General features: G+C 33.6%; 1 protein-coding gene across 2 annotated transcripts in view; it reads right to left on the bottom strand.

Annotated features, from left to right (window-relative positions):
• LOC148604953 (uncharacterized) overlaps window positions 1-24,573 on the bottom strand; it is a 30,513-nt gene extending 5,940 nt beyond the window's left edge. The window contains exons 1-4 of one of the 2 annotated variants that reach the window (XM_088550513.1): window positions 24,408-24,573; window positions 7,939-7,985; window positions 5,829-5,936; window positions 3,656-3,754 (exon numbers count right to left, since the gene is read on the bottom strand). In XM_088550513.1, coding sequence (XP_088406639.1) covers window positions 3,656-3,754; window positions 5,829-5,936; window positions 7,939-7,985; window positions 24,408-24,428 — 275 coding nt within the window. In that variant the 5' untranslated portion in view covers window positions 24,429-24,573. Of the gene's footprint in view, window positions 1-3,655; window positions 3,755-5,828; window positions 5,937-7,938; window positions 7,986-10,758; window positions 10,891-24,407 lie in introns of those variants that run through there. The other variant, XM_088550512.1, reaches the window with a different exon arrangement.
• Between the last annotated feature and the right edge of the window lie 2,719 nt (window positions 24,574-27,292).

Raw genomic sequence — 27,292 nt, 5'->3', positions numbered from 1 at the left:
ATCCATCATGAGATAGGAAATATTAAGAGGGGTTAAAAACAAATTGAAAGAACACCTTTCACATTTCAGGCAAGGCAGATCCAAATATTAACAAAAAGGGGGTAGTCTTTCCAATCAAGAAAGTGGTTCCAGATTCTTATTTTCTTATTTTTGGCCATATTTTAAACAAAATCATTCACAAAATGGTAATCCAGCCCCGAAAACATTTTTGATGTATCCGCCACTGTTTCGTGCAATTCAGAGCAGCAGCATTTGTAACTAGAGGCTCCCAGGAGACTGAATCGCTCACCTTGTTAAAGTTCGTCTTTCAAGAGCAAGAAGTTGTCCAACAATTTTGACTCAACAAGACATTAGTAGGACTATCTTAAGGATTATTTCAGAGATTGAAAGTTTCTATCTATTATAGTTTTCAAGATATTGGCTCAAATCTGTAAAAAAAGCATTTTCCATCTTTCAAGGGCAATAACTTTTAGAAGGAGTCGCCTGAGAACTTTGATCCCTGAAGACTTTTGAAGGCCTTATAGTAAGGGTCATTTCAGCAGCTGAAATGATTATGCTAAAAACACAGTCTGACCCCTATGTTCTATTTTTAGTGATGGTGGCAATGATCTTCAACGGATCAAAAATCCCCACATCAGTTATCAGTTATCAGTAGGATACCCCAAGAAACATTCATATTAAGTTTGATTCCAATTGGTCAAGTGTTGTCAGAGGAGAAGATTTTTGACGAAAATAACATTCAAAATAGCAAAACAAAAACATTGAAAAAGGGCAATAACTCAAACATGGCTTAACAGACTAAAATAAAAATTTGACCACAGATAGATTTCATCATGCTAAACACTTTTACCCTGACAGAATTTTGCTAAACCTAACGCTTTTGGAGATATATGTGAAAAACTACTGTCTGACCCCTATGTTCTATTTTTAGTAACAGCCGCCATGTTTTTCAACAGATCAAAAATCCCCATATCAATTCTATGTAGGATACCCCAAGAAACATCATTCCAAGTTTGGTTCCAATTGGTCAAGTGGTGTCAGAGGAGAAGAGTTTTGAAATATTGTTAAAGACGACGACAGACGACGACGACAGATGCAAAGTGAGCTAAAAATGGAGCCTTTCTTTGCATTAGACAGTTATGTCGAAATCGTACACTATATAATTATGGCCACAGAAGGCATTTTCGTCACATAATTTTCTGAATAAAAAAAAAAACATAATGAAAGAACAACTTTGTGTTACTGATTCTGTAAAAATCTTTGTAGGTGTCTATGGGACAATTTGTAGTACTTAAGGTATAGCTAATCAACTGAAAATTAGTTTTATAGATGAAAAGTACATGTAACAGGTTTAATTTAAAAAAATGTGGTTCAAGTTGGAATGATTTAACTGAGAGTTTTGATCTAGAGTTTGCTGAATTGAATTTTAACTTGAAAACATAGAAACTGAAATAGGCAGACTAGTAGTTTGTAGTTCAACTAAGTAGGATGTCAGTGAATATTGTGTTCATTCATCTAGGTGTTCCATGTACATGTAAATCGACAAGAAACCCAAATATCACACAAATTGGAGCACCATGTGGTGCCAATTAAATTTTAATGTGATATTTTAAAGATAAATTGATCCTAAATTGTAATCAGAATGGTGAATTTAAATAAAAGAGTAAATTTTTATAATTTAAAACAATAAACTTGTGTTTAGATATGTTTGAAAACAATCCTCAGCCTCAGCCAGGTTATTTACTTTTATCTTAACCCTATTTTTTTCAATTTGAAGTTTCTTAAGCATAAAAAATGAAACAATTGATATAAATTGAATCAGTACAAAATTGATTGACACAATGGTTTCCTCTGAGTTTTAAAAGTATTTCAAGTTAACTGAAATCAGTATATATACAAGGTACATAATTTCATTAAAACTCAGCAAGATAACAATGTCAACTTTATTTGTAACCTTTTAGTTACATTCATGTGGCAGAAGACAAGCATCTATATAGTTAAAGGTATATAATAGGAAACAAATCTGGGAAATAGTTTGTAACAGGGTGACTAAATAAGGCAAAATTGCAGATTAAATGACATTTATATATAACGTAATCATAACAGCCATACAACATGTATGATCAAAAGCTTTGCAGAGTGCAACATGGTACGACTGCAGTGGTTGAACCCTCAACAGTTGGGGAAAGTTTGGACACAATATTGGTTTTTGACATACTCAAGCATAGGGACTTACAATTCAATATGGACACACAACTGGTTTGGACACTATATTGCACAAAATTTCAAATTCAAATAAGAATTGTCAAAATCATACCAAAAATAGAAAGTCTATTTTTGGAGGTGTAGTCCCTTTGACCTATTATAACTTTAAAACTACAAAAGACTGAAATTCTGATCGGAAAAATGCAAACAGGGATTTTCATAAGGAACCAATAATTTTTTTTTTAAATCAGACCACAAAACAGTATTCCATTTTTTGAGGTGTGGCCATTTTGACACCTTAAAACTCGAAAACTATAAAAGGTATTTGAAATCTGATTGAAAAATGCATGTAGGGATATTCAAAAGGTATCCAATGAAAATAACATTGAAATTGGACCAAAAATAAACAAGAGGCCCCAAGGAGCCTGAATCGCTCACCTGGTTATTTTTTGGCCTTCCAAGGGCAGTAACTTGAACGAGAAGTTGTAAAAACATTATCACGCATGGAAGACTTTAGTGTAAGACTTATCATAAGAATTATTTCATTAATTGAAAGTTTCATTCTATCTATCATAGTTTTGAAGATATTGGCTGAAATTTTTAAAAATATAATTTTTTTCCTTTTCAGGGGCAATCTCTATAACAATCAAAATCGTCTGACAACTTTGATCTCCACACATTTTGTAGGCTTTATCATAAGAATCATTTTAGCGATTGAATTTTCTTTGTATCTATCATATTTTTAAGACATTGCTGAAAACTGGGAAAAAAAACAATATTTTTCACCTTTTGAGGGCAATAACTCAAACAAGGACAACTTTTGTAAGCCTTATAACAGTTATGGAGATAAATGGGAAAAACTTCTGTCTGACTCCTGTGTAGTATTTTTAATAACAGTAGCCAGGTTCATCAACAGATAAAATATCAGCACATCAGTTCTATGCAGAATACCCTAAAGAACATTCATACCAAGTGTGGTTCTGATTGGTCAAATAGCTTCAGAAGAGAAGAGTTTTAAAAATAATTGGAAATGATGACGGAAGACAAGACGGACGCCAAGTGATGGCAATAGCTAGCCAGGACTTTGTCCAGGTACTAAAAAGGAATTATCAAGAATGGATGAAAAACAAACATTCTACATGGGTTTTAATAAAACACATATTTTTACCGTTTTTGACCCCCATTTCTAAAACTGCAGGGATCACAAACTCCAAATTAAATAAGAATCTTCCTTCAGTAGTAAGAAAAGCATTTCAAAATTTCATAATAACTGTACAACCACAACTTAATTTATTGTACAAAAACACAGTGTCTACAGACAACAACACAGACAACAACGACTACAGACATTAACACCATACCAATATACAACTGCAAATTTTTGGGGTCATATAAAAATCATAAGTACACGTCACACTGTGGTTGAGTCACACCATATTAATAAGAATACCTTTGTGATCTTTTTTCATTTAAATTCAATCTTTCAATCTCTTTGTCTAATACTCTTATGTGGTTTTCTAATTGTTTCTTTTCTCTACTATCATTTTCTCTGAAAAAAAAATAGTAAAATGTTGTTTCTCACTGATAATCCTGGCAACTAATGTAATAGAATACAAGATGTTAATGAATCTTATGCATTTTGCTTACCAAAACCTGACAGCCTTAATTATATTGCTATAATTTTAACTGTCCAATGAAAAGTTGTAATATACATGCACATTAACTTACATGGACTTGTATCAACAACTGAATCTTAGTGATAAACTGTTCAAAGTTTCAACCTTAATAATTAAAGGACTTTAAAATCAGTAGTCACTTCTTTTACACTAAGGTCGAGGCCATATAGAAAGACAGATTTATATTCTCATCTAAGAATAGTGTTTCCAAGTGGCAAAGTTGGCATGCTTCCATGTACTGTCATGTTACAAAAATGATTAAGAATGTTGAACGAGTTAAAGAAGAGTTAAGATAATCAATTTGCCCATTATCAATTCTGAAATACATGCAATATGTTTGAAGTAGGTCTGAAACGTTGCTGATAAAATAAACTTTCAATTCAGATTTAAGGGCTGCATGTTTTTATTTTAATTGTCAACTTCTTCATATTGATAATTGTATTGTTGTTCAATGACTTGCAATGATTCTCTGAAAATAAAGAGAGATGTTGCCAGTATTCAAAACCCAAACATCAATCAATACTAAAATGTAAGATGAAAATATTGCTAAATAGTTTAGGATCGTTTGCAATAATAGTGAAAGAACAACAAGAGGCTCCCAAGAGCCTGAATCGCTCACCTGGTTAATATTTTGTCTTTAAAGGGCAATAACTCTAATAAGGAGCTGTCCAACAATTTTGATTCTATGAAGACTTATCATAAGGATCATTTAATCAATTCAAAGTTTCATTCTATCTATTATAGTTTTCAAGATATTGGATGAAAACTGCTAAAAACCGAAATTTTTCACCTTTCATGGGCAATAACTCTTACAAGAAGTCATTTGAAAAATTTGATCCCTAGAGACTTTTGTAGGCCTTAATGGAATCATTTCAGAAATAAAAAGCTAGCTAAACCTAATGATTTTGGAGATATATGCAAAAAACAACTGTATGACCCTGTATATTCTACTTCAGTAACAGCAGCCATGTTTTTCAACGAATCAAAATTCCACACATAAGTTCTTTTCAGTATACCCCAGGTAACATTCATACCAACTTTGGTTCCAGATGGTCATGTAGTGTCAGAGGAAAAAATTATTGAAAGAAATCACATTAAAAACAGCAAAATAAATGAACAGTGTTCTAATGTCTCTGTGAAAAGAAAGTGCAGAAAGCTATCATGACAAATCCCCATGATAATGATATCCAGAATATAAATTTAATATTTGAATTTATTTTCAAACCTTTATATTCTTGGATTTTAACAAAGGTAAAGATTAAAGATTAAGCCAGTACTATGTACATTGATATTGTGTTCCCTAAACTGTAATGATTTTAAAACAATATATACATTTACAAAAAAGGCTAGTTTGTAAGACTCTTTTTCTGTGCATATTAAAAAAAATACAATATGCATTGAGACATATGGTGCACAAAACTATATTTACCTATACACCTAGAAATAGTTGATGTTCACATACTTTTTTCCAATTAACATACATTAGAACAGACCAAGGAATACCCAATATGACACCAATAAAGCATGTGATACTAATGGGTAATTGCATTTATATTGGTAAATATTATCCCAACCAGATATCATATTGCAGGTTTTGGTCAATCTTATTGGCCTCAACTGCCATACTGGCCCACAGGGATGCCTCCGGACCAATATGACAGACCTCAAACCTATAACAAGGCCAATATGAAATTATATATTTATTAACATATAATATAAATGCAATGACCCTTTTATTAACACAGACATCCTCATGTGCTTGTACAGATTCTTAGAACGATTCCAGTATGTGATAAAAGGATTATGACATGCATCGTTCGGTTTGGTCCCATCAATCAGTCCTTAATTGGGCCTGATATGGAAGTCTCATACCAATAAGATATGGAAATTGCAATGCAATAATCATCAAATATCATATAAGCTGATAAATACAATACATATACATACATCTTTAATCTAAGATCTTGTACTTCTTTCTTCAATTCTCCATTCTCTATATACAACTGGGTGTTGACATCTTTTGCATCAGAACCTCGATGTTCGGGCTTAGGATCCCTGTTGTTAAGAATGTTCAAGATGTACATTTATGATAACTGCACATAATAAGTTAAAAATGGTTACTGTAAGCATATCAATTTACTATGTACTAATTTTCTATTTTTTCAAAGTGGACAAAAACCTAAAAAATAATACAACTGAAATTGATTTTTAGCCCTATAAACACTTCTTATTCTTTATAACCGGCAAAAACTGATACAACCAAATATGTTCAATTAAAAGAGTTAGCAATCTTGAAAATTAATACATTTACAGGCATTCTTCTATTTAAATGCTAGATTTCATTGGATATCTGCATGTACTTGCGTTAAAAAAAAAAAAAAAAACTGTTAGCACTGGGGGTTTTTGATCTTGTTTTTTTCTTGGTTAAAATCACTGCTCTACTCTTTCTATTCATTAATCATAAAATATAGATGATATGAGGGAGATTTCAACTGATAATTGTTTTTAATGGAACATGCTTAGTACATTTAATGTTTCTTGACAGATTACTGCAAGAACTTCTTCTAAATGCAATTTTTTATTTAAACATCTGTCAGGGTCAAAAAGGAGTCCCTCAAATCTTCAGTTCATTTAAAGACCAGATCTTAATTTTGTTTGCAGAAATAATAGAATATTATTGTTCAGAATGGCATTTTTTCTTTACCGGCAAACCCAATACGTCATATAAGAAATTCAAAACTTCAAATGTACGATGAACACACGATAGAAGCGTTTGTTTATTTTTGTACTTTGATTATTTCCTTGATTCAACAGTTATTTTTATATTATTTGCTATTATTTCAATATTTTCATTAATTTTCTGTTTTTTGTTTCGTCATCTTTTGTTAATATTATTATTTTTCATCTTTCGTCTATCGTGCGTTTAAACGCATGCTAGGAGATTACGTTTAAACACATGATAGAATGTTTGTTTATCGTGCATTTAAATGCACGACAGGAGTGTACGTTTAAAAGCACGATAAAAGCATTCATTTATCAATAGTTTATTGAGCGTTTAGTGTGCATTTATGTATCGTGTGTGCGTGCGTGCGGGAAACCTAAATGTTTCAAGGAGTGTATATACAGATATATACATGTATATGCCATCCTGTGGTTGAATAGGACATTGTAAACAGCTGCAATATAAAATGCTCATAATTTTCCTATGAATAGAATCAAAATGATTCCTGGTGATGCAAGTAAATAAGATTTTTACCATGGAATGGCAATTCACACTAATTCTTTTAACCATCTCAATTATAATTGAGACAAAACAATCAAAATGAATGGCCATGACACTGTAACACTTAAGTTTTTATATTCATAATCAGAAGGTTGTTTTGATTAAAAAAAATAGGATGTATGTAACAATGGTGTGTCAAGTTTCACAAATGGAGGACCTTCTACCTACAAAATGTGGAACAGAAATATTCTGAGCCAATGTGGCAGTAAATGATATTTTTAACTCAAAATTAAAATAAATAAGTAAAGATTTACTGGCTACATCAGTACATTATTATTGTAATGCAAAGCCAGAAGGAATAAACATGTTAAAAAAATATTAGACTGAGGTCAGACTTGAACAATTAATGTCATGTGCTCTATAATATGCAAGAAGACATGACATGTTACATTTATGAAACAAATTCAAGTGTTTTAAAATCAGCAAAACATCAGTCTCGACTTAAAATGGTGGTTTAATATAGATGCTGCTTATTAAGAACAACAAAAGTTCAACAGAAATTTTATCATTTTTCAGTATCATCATTTTCTAGTTTTAGCTCAAAAACTGGTCACACAATTTCTCCCAAACAAAAAGATGTCAGGTCTCTCACTTACTCACTCTCCCAGGTTTTCAGTTACATCAATATATTTTTTAAAGTAGATACCACAAGGATGCTGGTGCAAACCTTTGGTTTCAGAGGAAAATATTTTTGAAGAAAGATTAACAGCAGATGACAGGTGGACTAAAAATGATTTCTCCCATTAAACAAATTCATAGTATCATGTTACTTACCGGTCATCATCTTCAAATCTGAGACAAGTTTTCAAATCATCCTGATTCTGCAATAAGACAGAACATACATGTTTTATATTTTTAATTGTATTTTCATTGTATCATTCATGATACATGTTCATTATTTGAATTATTTCAATCAAATGTGAAAAGACAGTAGCATAGTCAACAAAACCAAGTAGTTTTCAACTTTTGTTTTTCTACATTTTTATTTTGAATAAAATGTGGTGCACAGTTGGATACAACTGCAATTATCCCAAAAGCTGGGAGGACCTACTATGCACCCCGAATAATCAACCAATAAATTATTTTCAGGTACCTTTATACCTACCATTACCAAATCAATTCCTCGCCAAAAAATATTCTCAGATTATTTTTCAGTTTAAGCATATATTTTTACAAAGAGAAATTTGAGTTTCAATTTTCCCATAAAAAGTCACATAAATTTGACGTCTCAAAATCGGTATCATTCGATAGATAATGTCAGAAAAAATACCTCAACATGAAACAAAATGTTAATTTTTAGAATAAAAACAAAGTTAAAAAGACATGTGGTGAAATATTGTTTTAATTATCCATGTATTCAATACATCTACTAATTTTCAGTTCAAAAGTACCAATAATAACTTTTTATAAAAAGGGGAATTTTTTGGAAATTCATATTTTCTTCCATTTGACCTGTAATTGGCATTTCTTTTTCAAACACTGTCCTCAAAACAATTCTTGTATAATCGAATACATTAATGTAACATCTAAGCTTTCTAATAAGCCAAGTAATGCATAATTAAACTTATTTAAAACCATTTAGTTGAAAATAAAACAATATCCTTTACCCCCACTAAAAATTGAGCCTGTACTAAAGAAAATGGTCATTTATAGCATAATCAAGCTGTACACAATTCAAATGTACACATTCCCCTTTCTATGTTCTATTAAACGTAGCATGCCTATGTTTTTTGAGCGATCAAAACTTTTACGCATTTAGTTTGTGCAGGATACATAAAAAACAATTGTGCAACCATTCAGTAAGTTTTGTCACATGGTTTCAGAGAAGTTTTCAAAGTTGTACACATGAAAAGCAAAAATAAAATCTGTTTCAAGGCCCATAACTCCTACATCAGGTGAGGAATCATTTTGAAAATTTCTGCATAGGTCTATCTTTTGGTGGTGAACAATATTTCTCCTATCAGAATTTCACTAAATACATCAGTGTTTGAGTTACGTTGTTTTTGAAAAAAATGTATTATGACCACTATGTTCAATTTTTAGTAACAGCAGTGATGTTTATTCAGTTTCAAAAACTTTTCATGATTAATTTGTGCAGAATACCCTAAGGAACAATTTTAATGAGTTTTATTTGATTCTGAATAGTTGTTACAGAGTAAAAGGTTTTTGAAAAAATAACATCAAAAATAGCCAAAAATGTTGAAAAAAAAAGCAATTACTCAAATGTCAGTTGACAGTTTTTTCCCTAATCGCCACACAGGTAGCTCTAATCATGCTGAACACTTTCATCCTACCAAAATTTGCCTAATCTTAATGGGTTTTGAGATATTTGTAAAAAAACTGCTGTTAGACCCCTCTGTTCTATTTTTAGAAATGGCAGCCATATTTTTCGATTGATCAAAATTCAAAGTATAAACTTTGCGCAGGATTCCCCTTACAAACAATCATGTCTCAACAAAGTATAAAAAGTGACAAAAAGATACAAAAATGTTTCAGTTTATTTTTTGTGACAATATAATTGATAAATGGAGACAGCTCATACAGACGGCAAGCCTCTTCAGGCTAATTGTTCACTCATCTAGTTTGAGACAATAACACACATGATCATGACAGAAACACTCCATTAACGTCAGTGATGTGGAAATTTCTGAGAAATTCCTTCTATACAAATATATACAAAATGATAAAAATACAATAAACATCATTAAATCGTGTCTGATGTAACAAATATTGATTAATAATCATTCAGAATTAAACAAACTATACAATTAACAAACTTGGAAGACAATTTTAAACAAATTTAAGATGAATTATTAGGTATGGCGTGTAACAACCCTACCGGGATGAAAATGACAGCCGAAAGTTTGCACATCCAGAAAAAATGTTTTGGCACATGATTCAGTCTGGCACATTTAAACTCATAATGCTGCCATTCCAGACAGCAATCACAAGCTAGTGAGTCTAGGTCTCCTTACATGTGAAACATGTTCACGTTATTAAAGAACATTCCATGCGTCACCACTGAAGTACTTTTTAATACGCAGGATATTTACATTTTCCTCCAAGATTTTATTACAAATTTTTTGAGACATCTGGTTATTAAAAAGACAATGCATCAACTTTGTCACCAGATATCATAACTTCTGCAACTTGTTCTGTGTCTGACAAACATAAAATCCATCCCACTATCAAATATGCAGCCTGGCTAGAATATGAAACGAATAGAGAACTGTAGTCGTACATTTGTGGATAAGTTCGACAACATTTCCATAACAAATCGGCCATTTCCGTCACGATTAAATATGTAATTGACCCAAACTGGATGCATGGACGATTAGCCTGAAGAGGCTCTCCGTCCATGAATGCCTTTTATATGGGGTGCTGACTGGTGTTTTACTTAATGGTATCCAAACATTATGCTTTAATGGGAGGCTTACTTTAAATTTGCATGGTGGTCTCGAGCTCCCTTTGATATAAACGTCAGATTGAAAAATGCCTCAGCGAATCATGTCACTGTGACAGTGTGAGACTACGATACATCGTACAATTAAATTCGGGAAATTTACTGAATGAATTAGCAAAACATCAAATTACCTCGACATTTGATTCATTCAATATCATATTCGCACAAGTCACACTTATGTTGTGATCCAAAATATATATATTAAGGCATATGATATTGTGTCCGTTGCCCCATACCTATGTTTAGGGTTTCCCATAGACAGGGGAGTGAAATGTCAACGAACAGCTCAATAGGCCCTTCAGGTCTCAGTATCGTATTAATTTTCCCATAGACTTCTATAGTGAAGTGCATATTTTTAGGATTTTTTAAAAAATATGTAAATTGATTCAATAAAACTTTCACTTATGTAGCATTTCTAAGGACATGTGCAAAAATAATTTCCCGCAAAGAAAATAGGGCTAGTCCACGAAGATTGAACAGAAAAGTAGTCTTCAACTATAAATAGCCATTTTCCCTACTTTCACTTTCGTTTTGCACTCACCAAACCAACCTTTTTAGTGGAACATTTTTATGATATTATGTTAGATTTTCTTTTAAAAAAGTTCTTCATCTTACAGTGTGATGTTTGCTCTATTTTTTAAGTCATTGTTCATATCATTTGACCAAACATTAGTTTGTAGAGAGGCAAAAAGAAAATGCACTATATTTTTATAGCATCCATGTTTTGACGTACACCCGCTCAGGGATATGCAATACGATACTGGTACCTTCATGCTAGGATGTCAAAAGAATATGCCTGCAGCAGCGCTACGCTTGTCGTAAAAGGCGACTAATAGTACTCAGAAACCTAGCCGGGGGCTAGGTGCTCTGCCCACAGAGCAACTGGGATGTGTGCCCCAGGTTGTGGCATGGGGTACCCCTGGCGTGTTTACATGGTGGGGTTGTCAGTATGGCAAGCCAAAGTGGACAAAAATCAATATTTTGTAATATTAGAAAATGAACTGTTAATATTACAAAATCATTTTTTTAATATTAGAAAAGATTTTTTAATATTAGAAATTCATTTTGTAATGTTGAAAATTCATTTTCTAATATTACAAATTCCTGATTTATTGATATTATAAAACATCACACATTTTGTAATATTAGAAAATGAATTTGTAATATTAGAAAATCACTTTGCAATATTGCAAAATCAGTCACATTTTTTATATTACAAAATGTTTTCTAATATTAAAACATCGTAACTGAAGACAACAAATGCATTTTCTAATATTAGAAAATCAATTTCTAGTATTAAAAAATCGTTTTGTTTAATATTAAAAATTCAATTGAAGTTTTAATATTAAAAAATGATTTTTTAGTATTAAAACAGTGCTTTGTGATATCTGAAATTTAATTTGTAACATTAGAAAATGAATTTGTTATATTAAAAAATAGCTTTTTTAATATTAGAAGATACTCATTTTTGTCCACTTTGGCTTGCCATATGTCAGGGTATAATACGTAAAATCTGACTGCAAACCATAGTGGCGCATCGCGTTGGGAAAGATGCCAAGCTCCTCGCACGTTAAAGAACCCTGCTATGGTATTCGATAGGAGTTGGAACCTTTACGCTCCGCCACAGGAGGCTAAATTGCCCGACCTTAACAATCCCTAACCTTTTCTAGAAGCAATCAAAATTTGTCGATCATATTATCCTTGTGTCCTATCCCATTTTTCATTTCATCGTCATTTCGTGTTCATCGTCTGAATATAGCTGAAATGTTGCTGATCCCTATTTTATAAATGCATAATATTGAAAGTGATTCATTTTATTTCTTTAACATTGTAGGTTGCACCAAAGGTTTTGTTTGGTTCTGGTTCATACCACCAATCATTTATCATGAATGAATCAACAAAATAATGGCAAGTTTCTACTCTGGAGAGCTGTTTTGACCCACATGATTACATGATATCAAGAGTGTTAAATGTGTGAATATACATGTACATGAATGACAAATGAAGTATACCCGAAGCTCCTGTTGATAAACACCAAGAAAGAAATCTCTGTGCTTATAATAAGATAAAGTGTGAGGAGAAATTGAGTGAAAGAGCCAATTGTAAAGGAGATATTGGTATTTACAATGTATACATAGACAATTACACATCATGTATAGAACATCTATGTACATGTAGATACATGCATTGACAAAAATAAACAGGATAATTATTTCAAAATATGGTGAAAATAAAGATTATTTGCTTGAATTCTTAAAATCTATTGCAGTGCCCTAAAAGGGACATGGATTCAAAAATAAGATTTTTTTGAATATAACAAATATTACAGGTCAATCATGTACTGTAACATATGAAAATGAATGGTTTTCAAATGTAGTATCATTCGGTAACTAAAATCTGTAGCTGTCAAAGCGGTGTTTATCGCAAAGAAATTCACGAAAATTGAATCTGGGAGTAAAAAAAATGATTCCTAGGGAAAAACAATTACTATTTTTGGAGTGAACCTTACACCATTCCCTTGTTTCAAGGTTTTCTCCTTAGCAAACAATATGAATATTGAAATATTTCTTGTAGATTGTGAGAATTTATAATTCAAAGGAAAAACAAATCTTTTTTTTTCATCTGAACCTTTTACAAATTTGTTTTTTATTGTGAATGGGCAAGTCTAAACACAAAAAAATACTTTCATTTGTATCTTCTTTACAAAAACAACTCGTATCTCTTCCAAGTTTGTATTAATTTAGACATAAACAACACCTTATCAAAGCCAAGAAAATGTAGCCCATAATACGGTTGGTGTACATGTCATTGGCTTAAGTGGTTGAGAGCACAAAAAATGTGTCACATATGCGATTACATGTATTTGTTACATTTTAATGTAATATTATGGCTATGTTTAAAAACTAGTAAGACAAATGAGCCTAACTCTTTTTCACTATAATTTGCGTAGTTGTAGATGAATAATAGGTGCATGTTATTGTTTTTTTCTAAGTCGTTTTGATCTGATCGTATGCTAATTGTGTTACAGATGGCACTGTCAGAAAATTCAAAGTTCATTTAGCATTTGATTGGATAGTACGTACATGTATACGCTGTAAGTGTCCAAACAAAACTAAGTGTCGGACCCAGATCATGGTCACCCGGGGTGGGGGCTAACCAAATTTCAGATTTTTTTATGAAGTTGTTTACATTTTTAACAAGAGCAGAGCGAATATTTCAGGGTTCGGGTAAAATGGCATTAATGAGCGAGCGAGCGTGTCAAACAATGGGGGTGGGGGTGAAAACTGGTGGAAAATCAAGTTTTCATACTAAAAAAAAACCGACAACAAAGAAACGGGGGCCCGAACGTTCCCTCCGTCCCTCCGAATTTACTACTGCGTTATTCAAGAGACAGATCCACCAATCTTGGGTCTCGCAAGGCAAACCCCGACTAGTTACTAAAATTAAAATGCCTGATGTAAAATCGGATTTACTTTCCAATTTACATTATGTTATTGTCTTCAATTGTTCTTTTTATTTTCATTGTATCATTAAAGATAATGCTGGTTGATACTAAGATACATTACTTATGGGTTGCTTTATAGTTCCACTAGTTGGCAGCAATTATCATTCTCCTATCAATAACCCTTTACCTAAACATTGGACATTTATCTGATTATAAGGTACATGTACTTGCATTGAAACACGTGCTTCAATAGACACCCACCTCTCCATATTTCCAGTGGCAATCAAAATTTCTCGACCCCATTAATTTTGTGTCCCATCCCATTTTTCATTTCATCATCATTTCATGTTCATTGTATCGTCCACTTCGTGTTCATCGCCTGAATATAGCTGAAATATTGCTGCTCGGGTGTTAAACCCCAACAGTCCGTGCGAAAAAGAAGTCTCGACTTTGTAATATTGAAGATTAATTTATTTTATAATTAGTTCATTAAAATTATATATTTTTTTATAAATATTTTAATAAAATGAGAACAAAATGTTTTAAAATAAAAATTTATTAATTAACCAGTAGTGCCACTTCTATATTTTAACGTCATGTCATCAGTACAATGTGGAATGTCCATTCCATTCTTTTCCGTAGTCCGTTTTGATATTACATTACTATTGTCATTCTCTTGAACGTTTTGAGTACTCAAGGGAACCAAGGTTATAGCGGTAATCAAGACAAGACATGGAAAACAGACATACATAACAAAGAACATAAAGTAACTAAAATCATACATACAAAGTAACAAAAGTAAATGAGCAACTCGGACTCCACTAAAAACTGGGAGCATGGACCAGGTGCACCGGTAGGGTAAGCATCCCCTGCTTTTCTAGAAACACCCGCCGATTTACGTCATCCATTACGATATGAAATAATTATACGATACCACTCTATTTTGATCCAAAAGTCCAGGATGAAGAGTTAAATAGACTCACTACATTTATGGTGGGATCGATAGTGGAAATTTAAATGTTTTAAAAATTACAGTGACTAATTTCCCTTAACTTTTTAACATAAGGAAAAAAAGCAAATGAAGTTCAAAATCTTGATGAAATTTGTAAAAACACCGCTTTGGACTAAAATTTTAATATGTTTACAATCTCAGGTAAATTAGTCACAGCACTTTTTGGATAGTACAAAGTAACTTAAAAATTATGTTAAATTTCAAAATGGGATGTGGTCGGCTTCCTCCTGGACTTTTGATGTTTCTGATACTTTATGAAGAAGGCATGTGTTGGTCACGTGATTCATTTCTATTTTAGCATTAATGTTAATTTTTTTCATAAAGAATCGATGGACTGATACCGTAGAATATATACATATGTAGTTTTTGATTTACTTACTTTGCGCTATCATTGAAGTAATTAAGAAACGAACCATCAGCAATAAGTAAGAGAAAATCCAAAGGCAGCGACAAAATCGGAAGCACCAAGAATGGAGACAGAACATAAACTCGACACAAAAAAAACCGTTAAAAAGTACATAATTATATGAACAAAACAACCCTTATAAAACCAAGGGTAAGAGCAGGTGCACCGACAAGGTAATCATCTCCTGTTCCTTATATTGATCATGTCAGTCCGATTAGTAAGTAAATCTGGTAAAAAGGAAGTATGCAAGCTGTCAAAGTAAAATATCTTTTCATTTCAGAGACCGATGTCTCGTAGCCATTATCTAAATCATGATGTAGTCCATAAAACTTCAGTAGTAATGACTTCAACCTTTGAGCAACATACCTTTTTTCGAGTAATTTGTATGTCAGCAGCTGAGCTTTGTAAAGAAAGTCAATGTATCGACCACATTTTCTCGAATAGCGAATTAGCTGTGAGACATGAACCCCAAAAATATCACCGAGACATTTGAATGAAACTGGTTCATTTTTAGCTCACCTGACCCAAAGGGTCAGTGACAGCTATGGTCATCACTTGGCATCCGTCGTCCATCCGTCTGTCTGTAATTTTTTCACATTTTGATCAACTCCTTTGTAAGCACTGGGGCAAATTGAACCAAACTTTACAGGAATGATGTATGGAAAGTCCTTTACCAAGATTGTACAATACTTTCCGTTCCGCCAAAAACAGGGCCGCCAGCGTAGATTTTAGTTTAACATTAGACCCTATAGGAAAAACATATTTTGATCATCTCCTCTGAAACCATTTGTCAAATTGAACTAAACCTTACAGGATTGATGTATGGAAGGTCCTTCAGCTATATAAAGCGTGACTACCAGCGCATTTCATAGTCTATCATTGGACCCTTTTGGAGAAGGACAAAAAGATCTTTTCCTGAAAGTACCAGTTAAACTATGGTCTCCTTATAAAATGTGTCTGGCAGGTTGCCAGACGACACACTAGGAGACTTTCCGGTAAACGATACAGGTTCTTAAGAGCCTCTTGTTTATGTTGCATAAATCCATAGACAGGATGTTTTATGCTCCCGAGAATAAAAGATTCGAGGGTATATAGGTTTTGGTTTGTATGTTTACTGAAAAAAAAACAATTCGTTCAGCTATTGCTGGAAAGTATTATTCACAACTATCAGAGTTATTCAAACAAAATAATTCAACATTTTCATAATTATATTCATTCAGACCAGAACAGATTAGTCCGAATTTCCTCTGACCCTGCAACCCTCCTCTTTTTAAAAAGAGGATATTCGGACTAAGAACAGATGTGTTCTCTTTTTAGCTCGGCAGACACTGGAACACCCAAAACATACTGAAATGATTGATTTTTTTCCTCATCCCTTCCACCATCTTGAATGTATTCCTCACAGCTGTCAGAGTGTTCCAAACAAAATTCATGGAGGGTACAACTGCTCAAAACGACATTTACTATGCGTTCCATATCCATCATATCTATATATTTCAACCGCCTAAATCGCCCTTTGAGGGAACCAAAGGATCTATTGACTGACATACGAGTAGCACTGTGAATGTAATTGTAGCGTTTCTGAGAAGCATTCAAATTTCCGTAATCTTTACATGGGGTTAAGAGCCAGTCTTGCAATGGGTATGCAGAATCTCCTAGTAAATGAGTATTACCAGGAAACAAAGTGTCGGTATTGCATGCTAAGAAAAACATATTTGAATTTTTTAACACCCTTGAGTTGTGTACTGATCCTGGCCAGCCACAATAAACATCAAGAAAATGCATACTTGCATCGCATACAGCCTGGAGTATAAAGGAATGCAACCCCTTCCTATTTATGTAATTTTCATGATATTTGGTTGGCGTTCGAATGGGAATGTGAGAACTATCTATCGCACCACGTACTCCGGGGAATCCTTTCAACTGTTGAAATTTATTTATTGTACGTTGTACTCTATACCCAGTTGGCCATTTAATGTGATGTGGCATTAATTCACAGAATATTATAGATGAAATACGTTTCACCAGATTAAAAACAGTAGCTTCACACACTCCAAACATATCTGCAAGTGTCTGTATTGTAAGCTGTGTCGACACAGACTGTTTTTCCACTGTGGTTTTCATGTTACCATTTTGATTCCCATGTATCAAAAATGGAGCTAACTTAGTAACTAAGGACTCGAAAGTATCTCTATTCATTCTGAATCTGTCGCGGAAATCGTCAATCCCATAAAGGGGTAGTATTGTCTCGACATAATTGGTGACCCGAGCCTTCCTGTGTTGTCTTTTTTTTTCATGAGCGCTGTAGTACTAATCATTGGAATTACATTTTCATTTGCAATCAATTGAAGATAAGTTGAAGACATATCTTCCTCTGACTGTAATAATGTATGAACAAGCAATGCCAGCTCCATGTCAGCCATAATAAATCTATAAACGTTTCATTTACCAAAAAATCTCCAAACCAAAACTGGTTTGAAACCTTTTTCAAACTTTTTGAAAACTAGTTTCAAACCATGAAACTGAACTGGAACCGGTTTTTTATCAATAAATTCGCCCAAAGAATCGATGGACTGATATCGTAGAATATGTACATATGTAGTTTTTTTTATGCAAAATGTCAAATAAAGGATTTTTTGGGAGGTTGAAACATTTTTAAAATTGTACAGGATTTTTGTCGAATTTTCTGGAAAACACCTTAACACCGTTGCGTGCTGGATAGGGGTTTCTGCAATTCTTTAAGTCTCCTACGTGACCTAGGGTACCAAGTTGATGGTCTCGCTTACCTTTCACAGTCTGAAAAACAACACACCACACGTACATCTGATGGCAATGACTCCAGGTTAGTTACAAAAGTCAGATGGGTTGTTGAGTCCGCGAGTGGTCGCCTTAAGCAATGGCAATTTTTGGCCAATGTTTTACTTAATTCTATGTTAAAATATGTAGTAGACATTGTACTTATCGTTGCAGGTATTTGTAACAAATATAAGAATATTATAAAAAAAAGTAAAGGAGCCAAATCTTGTACAGGAAATGGTAAAACCAAGGGGCTTAGACAAAAAAGATCATTTTGGCACAATATGCAGGCACCGGACGTCTTGAAAGAATTTCCACGTTTAACTGAAATTATTTGAGAGAACTGACCTTTTGGGTGTACCAAATGAAACAGGCACGTACAAAAGAACATGTCAAAGACGAAGGATAGTACATTTCTGTTTGTAAAGATGTGGAAAATCTTTACCGTGCTAATATATAATCACAGAATATATCAAGCCAACGATACCAGCTTTGGATTCTTACCGGTTGTTCAAATGCTGAAGTTGAGTTAACAGTTTGTTTTATTCTACAAATAAGTAGTTCTAAGTATAATTTTTGAAGTGATGTAGTTTGTCTAAGACTAGATATAATACGTATCGCCTCTATATTTGAACAATTTTTAGTAAGTTGGGATCTTGTAAAGTGCAGTTGTCCCAGAGTCGGATTACTCTGTTTAGTAGGTTTATTAAAAAAAACGAATGGTCAATAATGAAAGTCTCTTTTGGCGATTGTATGTTATTATAATAGAGATATAGGTGCATGGTTACTGTTCCTGCACTAGACACCATTGTTGAAATTATATTCTAAGGCTCTTTCGTTTATGGGTATGTTAATTTACCTGTTTTTGGAACTATGCATCCAGAAACTAAGCGCTTTTTACGTGACACATATATATCTATGGAATAACTTGTAGCACTTGAGCTATAATGCTTATCAACTGAGAAATGTAGCTAGTGGAGACGATCGTGTATCTAATGATGTTATTTGTTTCAATGATTGTGACTTAAATTGAATTTCGACCTGAAAATTTAAAAATTGGTAATGATCAAAAAGTAGTTATTAGTTCAATTATGCACTGAATAGGAGAATTTAGTGTATGTGTGGTTTGTTAACGACATATGAATGTCCATCATTCCTACTTTTAAAATATATTTTGAAACTAGGAAGTCCAAGTAAAAGAGCAGCACTAATTGGATCTTTGACACATTTATATAGATATTAACGTGCCAAAGATCCAATTAGTGCTGCTCTTTACTTGAAATACACACAGTAAAGGGAACAGATATGGTGAAATGGAACAAATGCACTATCGATCGTATAAAAATAGTAAATACTTCCAGAGATCACCAAAAAGATCTTCAATAAGTGTAAACACACCTTCAATTAAGCTCTGGAAGACCCCGACCACAAAAGTAATAAAATCCACGGTAACACTGAGAACGATGACATTCGTTCAAAATAAACTAAAATGTCAAATAACACGAAGATACATTTGTATGTCGGCACATTGTTATTAGGGCGAAATCATTCACTTGTAATCAAGTAACACGCTGCAAGCGGACAATTTGGAAAATAGTGGACAAACATCCGAAATTTACAAAATTATAAGTGAATTATATAATTTATACAATAAGACATCGACAACTTTATTGGCGAGGAGGTGAGGGCTGGGAACTTCTAGAAGAAAAAAAATTCAAATTTTGCGGAAATAATTTTTGCTTATCCATTGAAAAAAAAATAAAAATAATGATCCATGATGATATTTTCCCAATTACTTAACAATGCAGATTTTCAAATAAAATTTCGACTGCTGCTGAAATATAAATACTTGTATGAATTATTACATGACGTGTTTTTGAGCTTTTTAAATTACATCCATGATGAAAAGTGATAAACGCATGAGCAACATTTCGTGCAACACATACACTGACTGCGTCTATTCAATAGTATGAAGAAACTAGTCCTATTTGAATTGAAATATAAATCGATCAATATTGCTCGTGGTAAAACAATGCGACAAATCTGGCAAGCCCATATTAAACAATGATAAAATGGAATTTCCGTGATTTATTTCTTAAATTTACGCTTGTGCGGAAAAATTCTTATCCTACATCTAAACCCAGGCTCCCTCAGGATAAAAATGTCGGTGCCTAGCTAATAGGTATTCCTTTTTTCGTATCATCCGTGGATGGTGTATCACGGACGTCGTCTTACTTTGCTGCTTCGTTGAATTTGAAAGTTCTACTTCCACCATGCAGTATATTTAACTACAGGAAACATATAAAATGATTTCTATAAAAGATAATGTTCTTAGCAATGCCATGGCAGCAATGTCTTTCGACAGTTAAAAATTTCCCGCATCAGTTCTATGCAGGATACCCCAAGAAACATTCATACCAAGTTTGGTTCCAATTGGTCAAGGAGTGTCAGAGGAGAAGAGTTTGAAAAATTGTTAACCACGACAAGACAATTACATGATTATACTTGTTAGCAATATGTCGAGTAGACTTGCTACATGTACCTCTCTTTACATTAAAGAATATATGAAAAAGTTTATTGATTGCATGTATCCCTCTGATAGCAAACCACAGAAATTAGTAGTGGTGTTAACAGAGAGGTTAATTACCTAAATTTTCTAGGTCATATATATAATAAAGAGGGACTTGTAGCAAGTCTATATGTCGAGTGCCAGTAGCGGAGCATCTGATCACATTCGCGTTTTGTTGTGGGAGTGTATCTTGCTAGTGCTTTATTACTTTTTATTCATATTTTTTGTGGGTGATACGTCTTGTTTAATTTACCTTCAGATCATATGTATTACATGTATCAATTTTATTCGGTACGCTAGATTTTGTATTTAGATAGCATTTGTTTCATGTTTCTACGTTCAGGTTACGTATATTGATTTTGATGTATTATTGAATAGTTTATGTACGTAAGTAAGCAGGCGCGGATCCAAGGACTGGCGTGCCCGGCGTACGCACCCTTAAATCGGTAAGAAAAAAAATTACCACAAGTTTCACCCCGTAATATCTTTTTTTACCTTGCTTTCCATGGCATTTAAACGCCCACCCCCTAAATTCAAATCCTGGATCCGCCCCTGATAAGGACTGAACATGGCTTAATTCTCTTAATTCAAAACCTTAGTCATGCAGTCTCGGAATGGAACAAAATGAATAGATGCATCTAAGTAGTATTTTACTTTCATTTTGTTAATTGCTAAAGTGTAGATATGTCCGGCGAGCGAAAACTGCTTGCCACCTAAAGCCCTTTCTCCTATCTCTGTGCTGCTTTCCAACTCGGGGGAATCCAGAGGAAGTTCAGGGGGTTGACAGCTCCTCTTTTTATCGGAAAATTCTCCATTCTCATGTGTAAAATGGACCAAAAATGGCAAATAATGTCCTAGCACCCCTTTTTTCCTGAGGAACCTCCGCTTGCACCCTTCCTTTTGAAAGTGTCTGGATCCGCCCCCGATATGTTAATAGTTAGAAAAGAAGGAAAGATGTTATTAGTTTAGTAAATTTGGCGCGATTTAATATTCGAAAAACTCAATTATACATTCACAAGCGTCCAGATTAATTATTAAGCATTCGTACAAGTAGGAAACATACCTCCCCTCCCCTGAGGATCAAATTAGCTGCAACTTCATCATCACAAACATTTGTACTATCCACATTCTAAACCCTACGATAATTGTCATGTTTTGTCTTGTTTATTTTATGATACTAGGAAGTAAATTACAGAAGTCTGAATTTTAAATTCAAAATTATACTAAGAGCAAATAACTCCGTTTGTTTTCTTGGCTAAATATTAAATTACGTCGGAACTCCTTATTTTATTATAATTTTTTAAGGGTTGCAGAGTCAGACGAAATCCGGCTTACTTAAATATAAATTCGCCGAAAAGAAGAAAAAAATCAACTGAGTGCAGTACGATACTTATAATGCCTACTAACAGAAAACTAATGATTGAATGATTGATTGTTGCGGTTTAACGTCCGAGCAGAAATATTTCAGCTATAAACAGACGATTAACATGAAATGAATAAAATGAAAAAAAGGATGGGACACAAGGATAACAGGGTCGAAAAATTTTGATTGCCACTACAAAAAGGGAGAGATGGGTAAGGTCGGGCAATTTAGCCTCCTGTGGCGGAGCGCAAAGGTCCTATCGAATACCACAGCAGTGTTTTTTAACGTGCGAGGAACGCGACATCTTTCCCAACACGGTGCACCACTATGGTTTGCGGTCAGGTTTTCCGTATGATAGGGATACCCCATTTCACCACCTGGGGCATACATCCCAGTTGCTCTGTGGGCAGAGCGCCTAGCCCCTGCTAGGTTTCTGAGCACTATTTAGTCGCCTTTTACAAGCTTAGCGCTGCTGCAGGCCTATTCTTAAAACACCCGGACCTGCACGGCGGGACTAATGATCAACTGTTATTATTTCCCGACTTTCTGTCGGCTGTTTTGGTTTTGTGATGTAGAAATTAAAGTTAATAAAATGTGTTTTGTTTAGGATAACATTTTAAGGTTTTATTCGCCAATCATGGACCCTCTCTACTCCTACAATGTAAGAGGTATGAATTCCGTTCCTCCATACCCCAAGTCAGAAAATAGTTTGCCGGGTGTTTTAAGAATAGGCCTGCAGCAGCGCTAAGCTTGTAAAAGGCGACTAAATAGTGCTCAGAAACCTAGCAGGGGCTAGGCGCTCTGCCCACAGAGCAACTGGGATGTATGCCCCAGGTGGTGAAATGGGGTATCCCTATCATACGGAAAACCTGACCGCAAACCATAGTGGTGCACCGTGTTGGGAAAGATGTCGCGTTCCTCGCACGTTAAAAAACACTGCTGTGGTATTCGATAGGACCTTTGCGCTCCGCCACAGGAGGCTAAATTGCCCGACCTTACCCATCTCTCCCTTTTTGTAGTGGCAATCAAAATTTTTCGACCCTGTTATCCTTGTGTCCCATCCTTTTTTTCATTTTATTCATTTCATGTTAATCGTCTGTTTATAGCTGAAATATTTCTGCTCGGACGTTAAACCGCAACAATCAATCATTCAATCATTAGTTTTCTGTTAGTAGGACACACCATTAAAGTTTGATACAGCTCTGCATTTTGTTTGCGATTAAATATTTGACACAGGAAAAGAATTTGACCAAAATTGCAAGTCCCTTTTTAGTACCTTATTCCCCAATAAGAACAATTCCCAAACATCAATCCAGCCTTTGAGAACACGATACCTTATTTCAAATAGATGCATTCATTTTCACTCAAGCTGCTTGTCCCCTATAAATATGTACTGGACATGTGTTATATCCATGTATAATTTGGTTTGGGAGACTTATATCATATACAATTGCAACCTAGTATTTTGTTCCATTGTTAGGACGCTAGGACAATTACAATAGATTTGTACTATAAAGTACTTATTTTCTCTGCCGAAGCATGCTTTATTGTTAGGTCTTGTGGGGTTCTAAGCACAACACAGCGCTCGTTACAAAATAAGCACTTGTGATTACAGAAGCTAGAGTTTGGCGAACATGTTCTCCATATTGTAAGACGATGTATAGTAATAGTTAAATTTTCAATATTGCACCTTAATGTGTTAACTGTAAATTGTTGTCCTGCTACCTTTTGAAGTTTTAGATGAAATTTCCGATGATACATGTATACCCTAAACACTATGTTTATACCCTAATCATTATCAGAACAATGGTCAAACTACCTTTACTAGTTTAATACTACGTTTTTTTTTTTATTCCAACACATTAGTCTCTCACTTTGTCGTAAACTCACAATAATTACATCCTTGTCTTCTCTTCAAACTCTTTACATCCATAAACATAATATCTCATACTGCCAGACCGTCATTTGCTACAGTGCTATTATGAAAGCCTGAATATGTAAGGTTTAGCAGCATAGTCAGTCTTATTGTCACTAAAGACCATGCTAGACCGGTAGATATATTTGCAGTGGGATGCCACAAATTGATATTGCCATAGACTGAAAGCAATTCAAGTTCAATTGCCTTAAAAAGAATATCATTTCGCCTCACGTACATAATCTTTACATTTACATATTCTTTAATAGCCTACCTTGTTAAGTCTTCTCTTCATAATTGTTACAGCTGTAAAAATTAATTTCTAATACTGCCTGACAGATTTGATTCGCAATATGTGAATAAACACAAAGAAAATTTCTACTTTCGTTTAATAAATGGAATTTCCTACATGATCGAATATTATAATGCAGTAATATTTTATGTGAAGTTATTGTCTATTTAAATACACACTATTTATATCTGTTTACAGAAATATGCCAGGTGAGGTCGAAAAACGTCTTTTAGACATTTAAATTTAATTTATTTACGCTGATAATTATATGACTGCAATGTAAGGTATCTTGTGAGGCCATGGTCAGTTAAAATATCAAAGTATCAGCCAACAAATGTTGTGAGTAAAATATGAATTTCCACTTAAAAAAATGATCGACATATTTTACTTGGGCACTAACGTATAAGGATTGAATATACGAGAAAAAAATCATTAAACTTAAAAGATGTTAATAATTTAATGCACCGGAATATAATACGGCTAAATTATATCGATGGAAAGCTTATTTTAAGCCCTATCGAAATATCGATGTCGTACGCATCAATTGTGGTCACGTATCTAACAAAATGGGGTCAAAGGTCAATTATCATTTTTAAGAAAAAATGTACCATTTTTGTATGACTTACTTCCCTTTTTAGTAAGAAAAATTCTAAACTATTTACATCAGATCAGATCAAATTCTCATACAAGAATAAATAGCTATATTTAATACAAACTACCATAGAGTGCCGTCAGTGCAACAGTGTAAACACGCCAAAAACTTTTAAATTTTAACGATCCGAAATGAGAGGCCGACCTTTGACGTTTGAGGTATCGGAATGTACAATTAGAATCTATAGAAACTAAATATATAAAAAGCATATTCTGACATTATTTTTATACCTAACATTTGCAGTTAAATATCGAATTTTCTATTTAAATAGCAGCCTTGAAAGTGTCATTTCTGCATTAGTTCAAATACAAGTTCCCATTTGGTTCATTTTATGAATATTTTGTCTATTTGCAAAGATATTTATAAAATACTAAACAAAATTGTTAAGTACCCTTAAGTTTCATATAACCATCTCAATTCTTGAAATTTGTGATAAGCATGGCAAACGCAACAGGACACCACTTAACATGTCTATATTTTCTTTTCGTACTGGCAACAACGAAAACTATCAGTTTAGTTGAGAAATGGAAAGCATGTATTAATTATGAAAAAATACAATTTCAATAATGCAATAAATGCAACTAATAAAATAACGGAAACAAGACTTTGTTATTTGCCAAAGTTGATTTTAGTGCACACAACGAAATAGTGCATTGCATCCTAATTGATTTTTTTTACTCCATATTGGCGATATTAGTCTTAAACACGCCAGTGCTAGCCGAAAGAATGAAGCAAAAAGCCATTCATACTATTGTACAGTGGTACCAGGTTTTTGAAAGGTCATAAAATGCAAGGCACTTTTTCTGACTAGTTTGTTTATTTGTGTCAACAAGTTTTTCTCGGTTTTAAAAGGTTATTAGACATTGACTTGGAATACTCTCTCAGTTGTTAGTGGAGTGCGAGTTTTTCATTTGAATTTGTAACTTTGTATGTATGATTTTAGTTACTTTATGTTCTTTGTTGTGTATGTCTGTTTTTCATGTCTGGTCTTTGTCCCTGGATTACATTCTTTTCATTACCGCTATAACCTTGGTTCCCTTGATTACTCTTTCTTGACAAAAGACATAACTATAACTAATAGTGCCCAGGTGTCGAAAGTATAGGTTCTGAACAGATTTAAGCTGCCATAAATTAAAAGTGAGTGCAAGTATTGAACTTTCTGGCTAGTAAACTCGTTTTTTCACACAGACCTGTTATGAAAGTACATTTCATGACTTGATACTGGGGTAGCTTTGATCTGAAGCATGCATGTCAGGTAAGAAAATATCATCGCAGAAAATAAAGGATATTTAAATTGTATTGCAACGGCCTCCTGGCAGGGTAATATTGATGATAGCGAATTGTTCTACCCCTTCGTATACCAACCTGACTTATTTCATATTGGAATAGTTTTTGTGACCTTGCAGGTCGTTTTATTAAGTTTTCCGCTTCAAACGAACCAAAGCAAAGAAAGGGACTTCGGTGTGGCTTAAATGTTTGTGGAGACATCCAAACATAAGTAATATAGATATGAATACATGCTCCTTGGGTGTGTGTTATCATGATAAATATAACTATTTAAATATTGTCAATCTAACTACTACTTAGTTTGACTCTGCGTGATTAGTTTATATTTCCTTTGAGTCTAATGATAAAGCAAATCGAGTTTGCTACAAATAGCATCAAGTGAAACAACAATATCACGATTTCAGCCTGACTACAATCGGTTACAGCATGCATAAGTGGCAGAGAATTTTTAAATTACCAAGACTTCTTGTGTTTCTTTTTAGATTTAAAAATAAGATAAGATTCGGTATTATGGTATATTATACAGATATGCATGCAAATAAAAAAATTGCAGTGGTATCATTTCAGCCCTGATATTTAATATATATGTAATCCCTGTTCTTCACTGGTTACAAACAAATGTAATATAGCGAAAAAAAGGGGGGTCCCCAGAGAAACAGAATCATAAGAATAATATCAATTTTTTCTTAGTCCACAAACATAATACTATTATGAAACGACTTTTGGAGTCCGATATTCCAAATCAACCGTAGTCCGAATTTCCTCTGATCCCGCAACCCTCCTCTTTTGTATTTGGATATTGAAAAGTTGGGTTGGGGTCAGAACGATGTGTCATACAAAAAGTTGGAGATTTAGCGGTACCGCGGAGTATCACCCTTCAACTGCTTGTAACGACTTTCAAGTTGAAATTGTGCATGTCACACCTACT

The sequence above is a fragment of the Perna viridis genome, chromosome 10, assembly GCF_037379345.1.
Source record: "Perna viridis isolate PV_CMFRI_1.1 ecotype Kerala chromosome 10, ASM3737934v1, whole genome shotgun sequence".
In the NCBI taxonomy this organism is placed as follows: domain Eukaryota; kingdom Metazoa; phylum Mollusca; class Bivalvia; order Mytilida; family Mytilidae; genus Perna; species Perna viridis.
The sequence above is the reverse complement of the archived record's forward strand: the minus strand, read 5'-3'. Positions and strand labels throughout refer to the sequence as shown.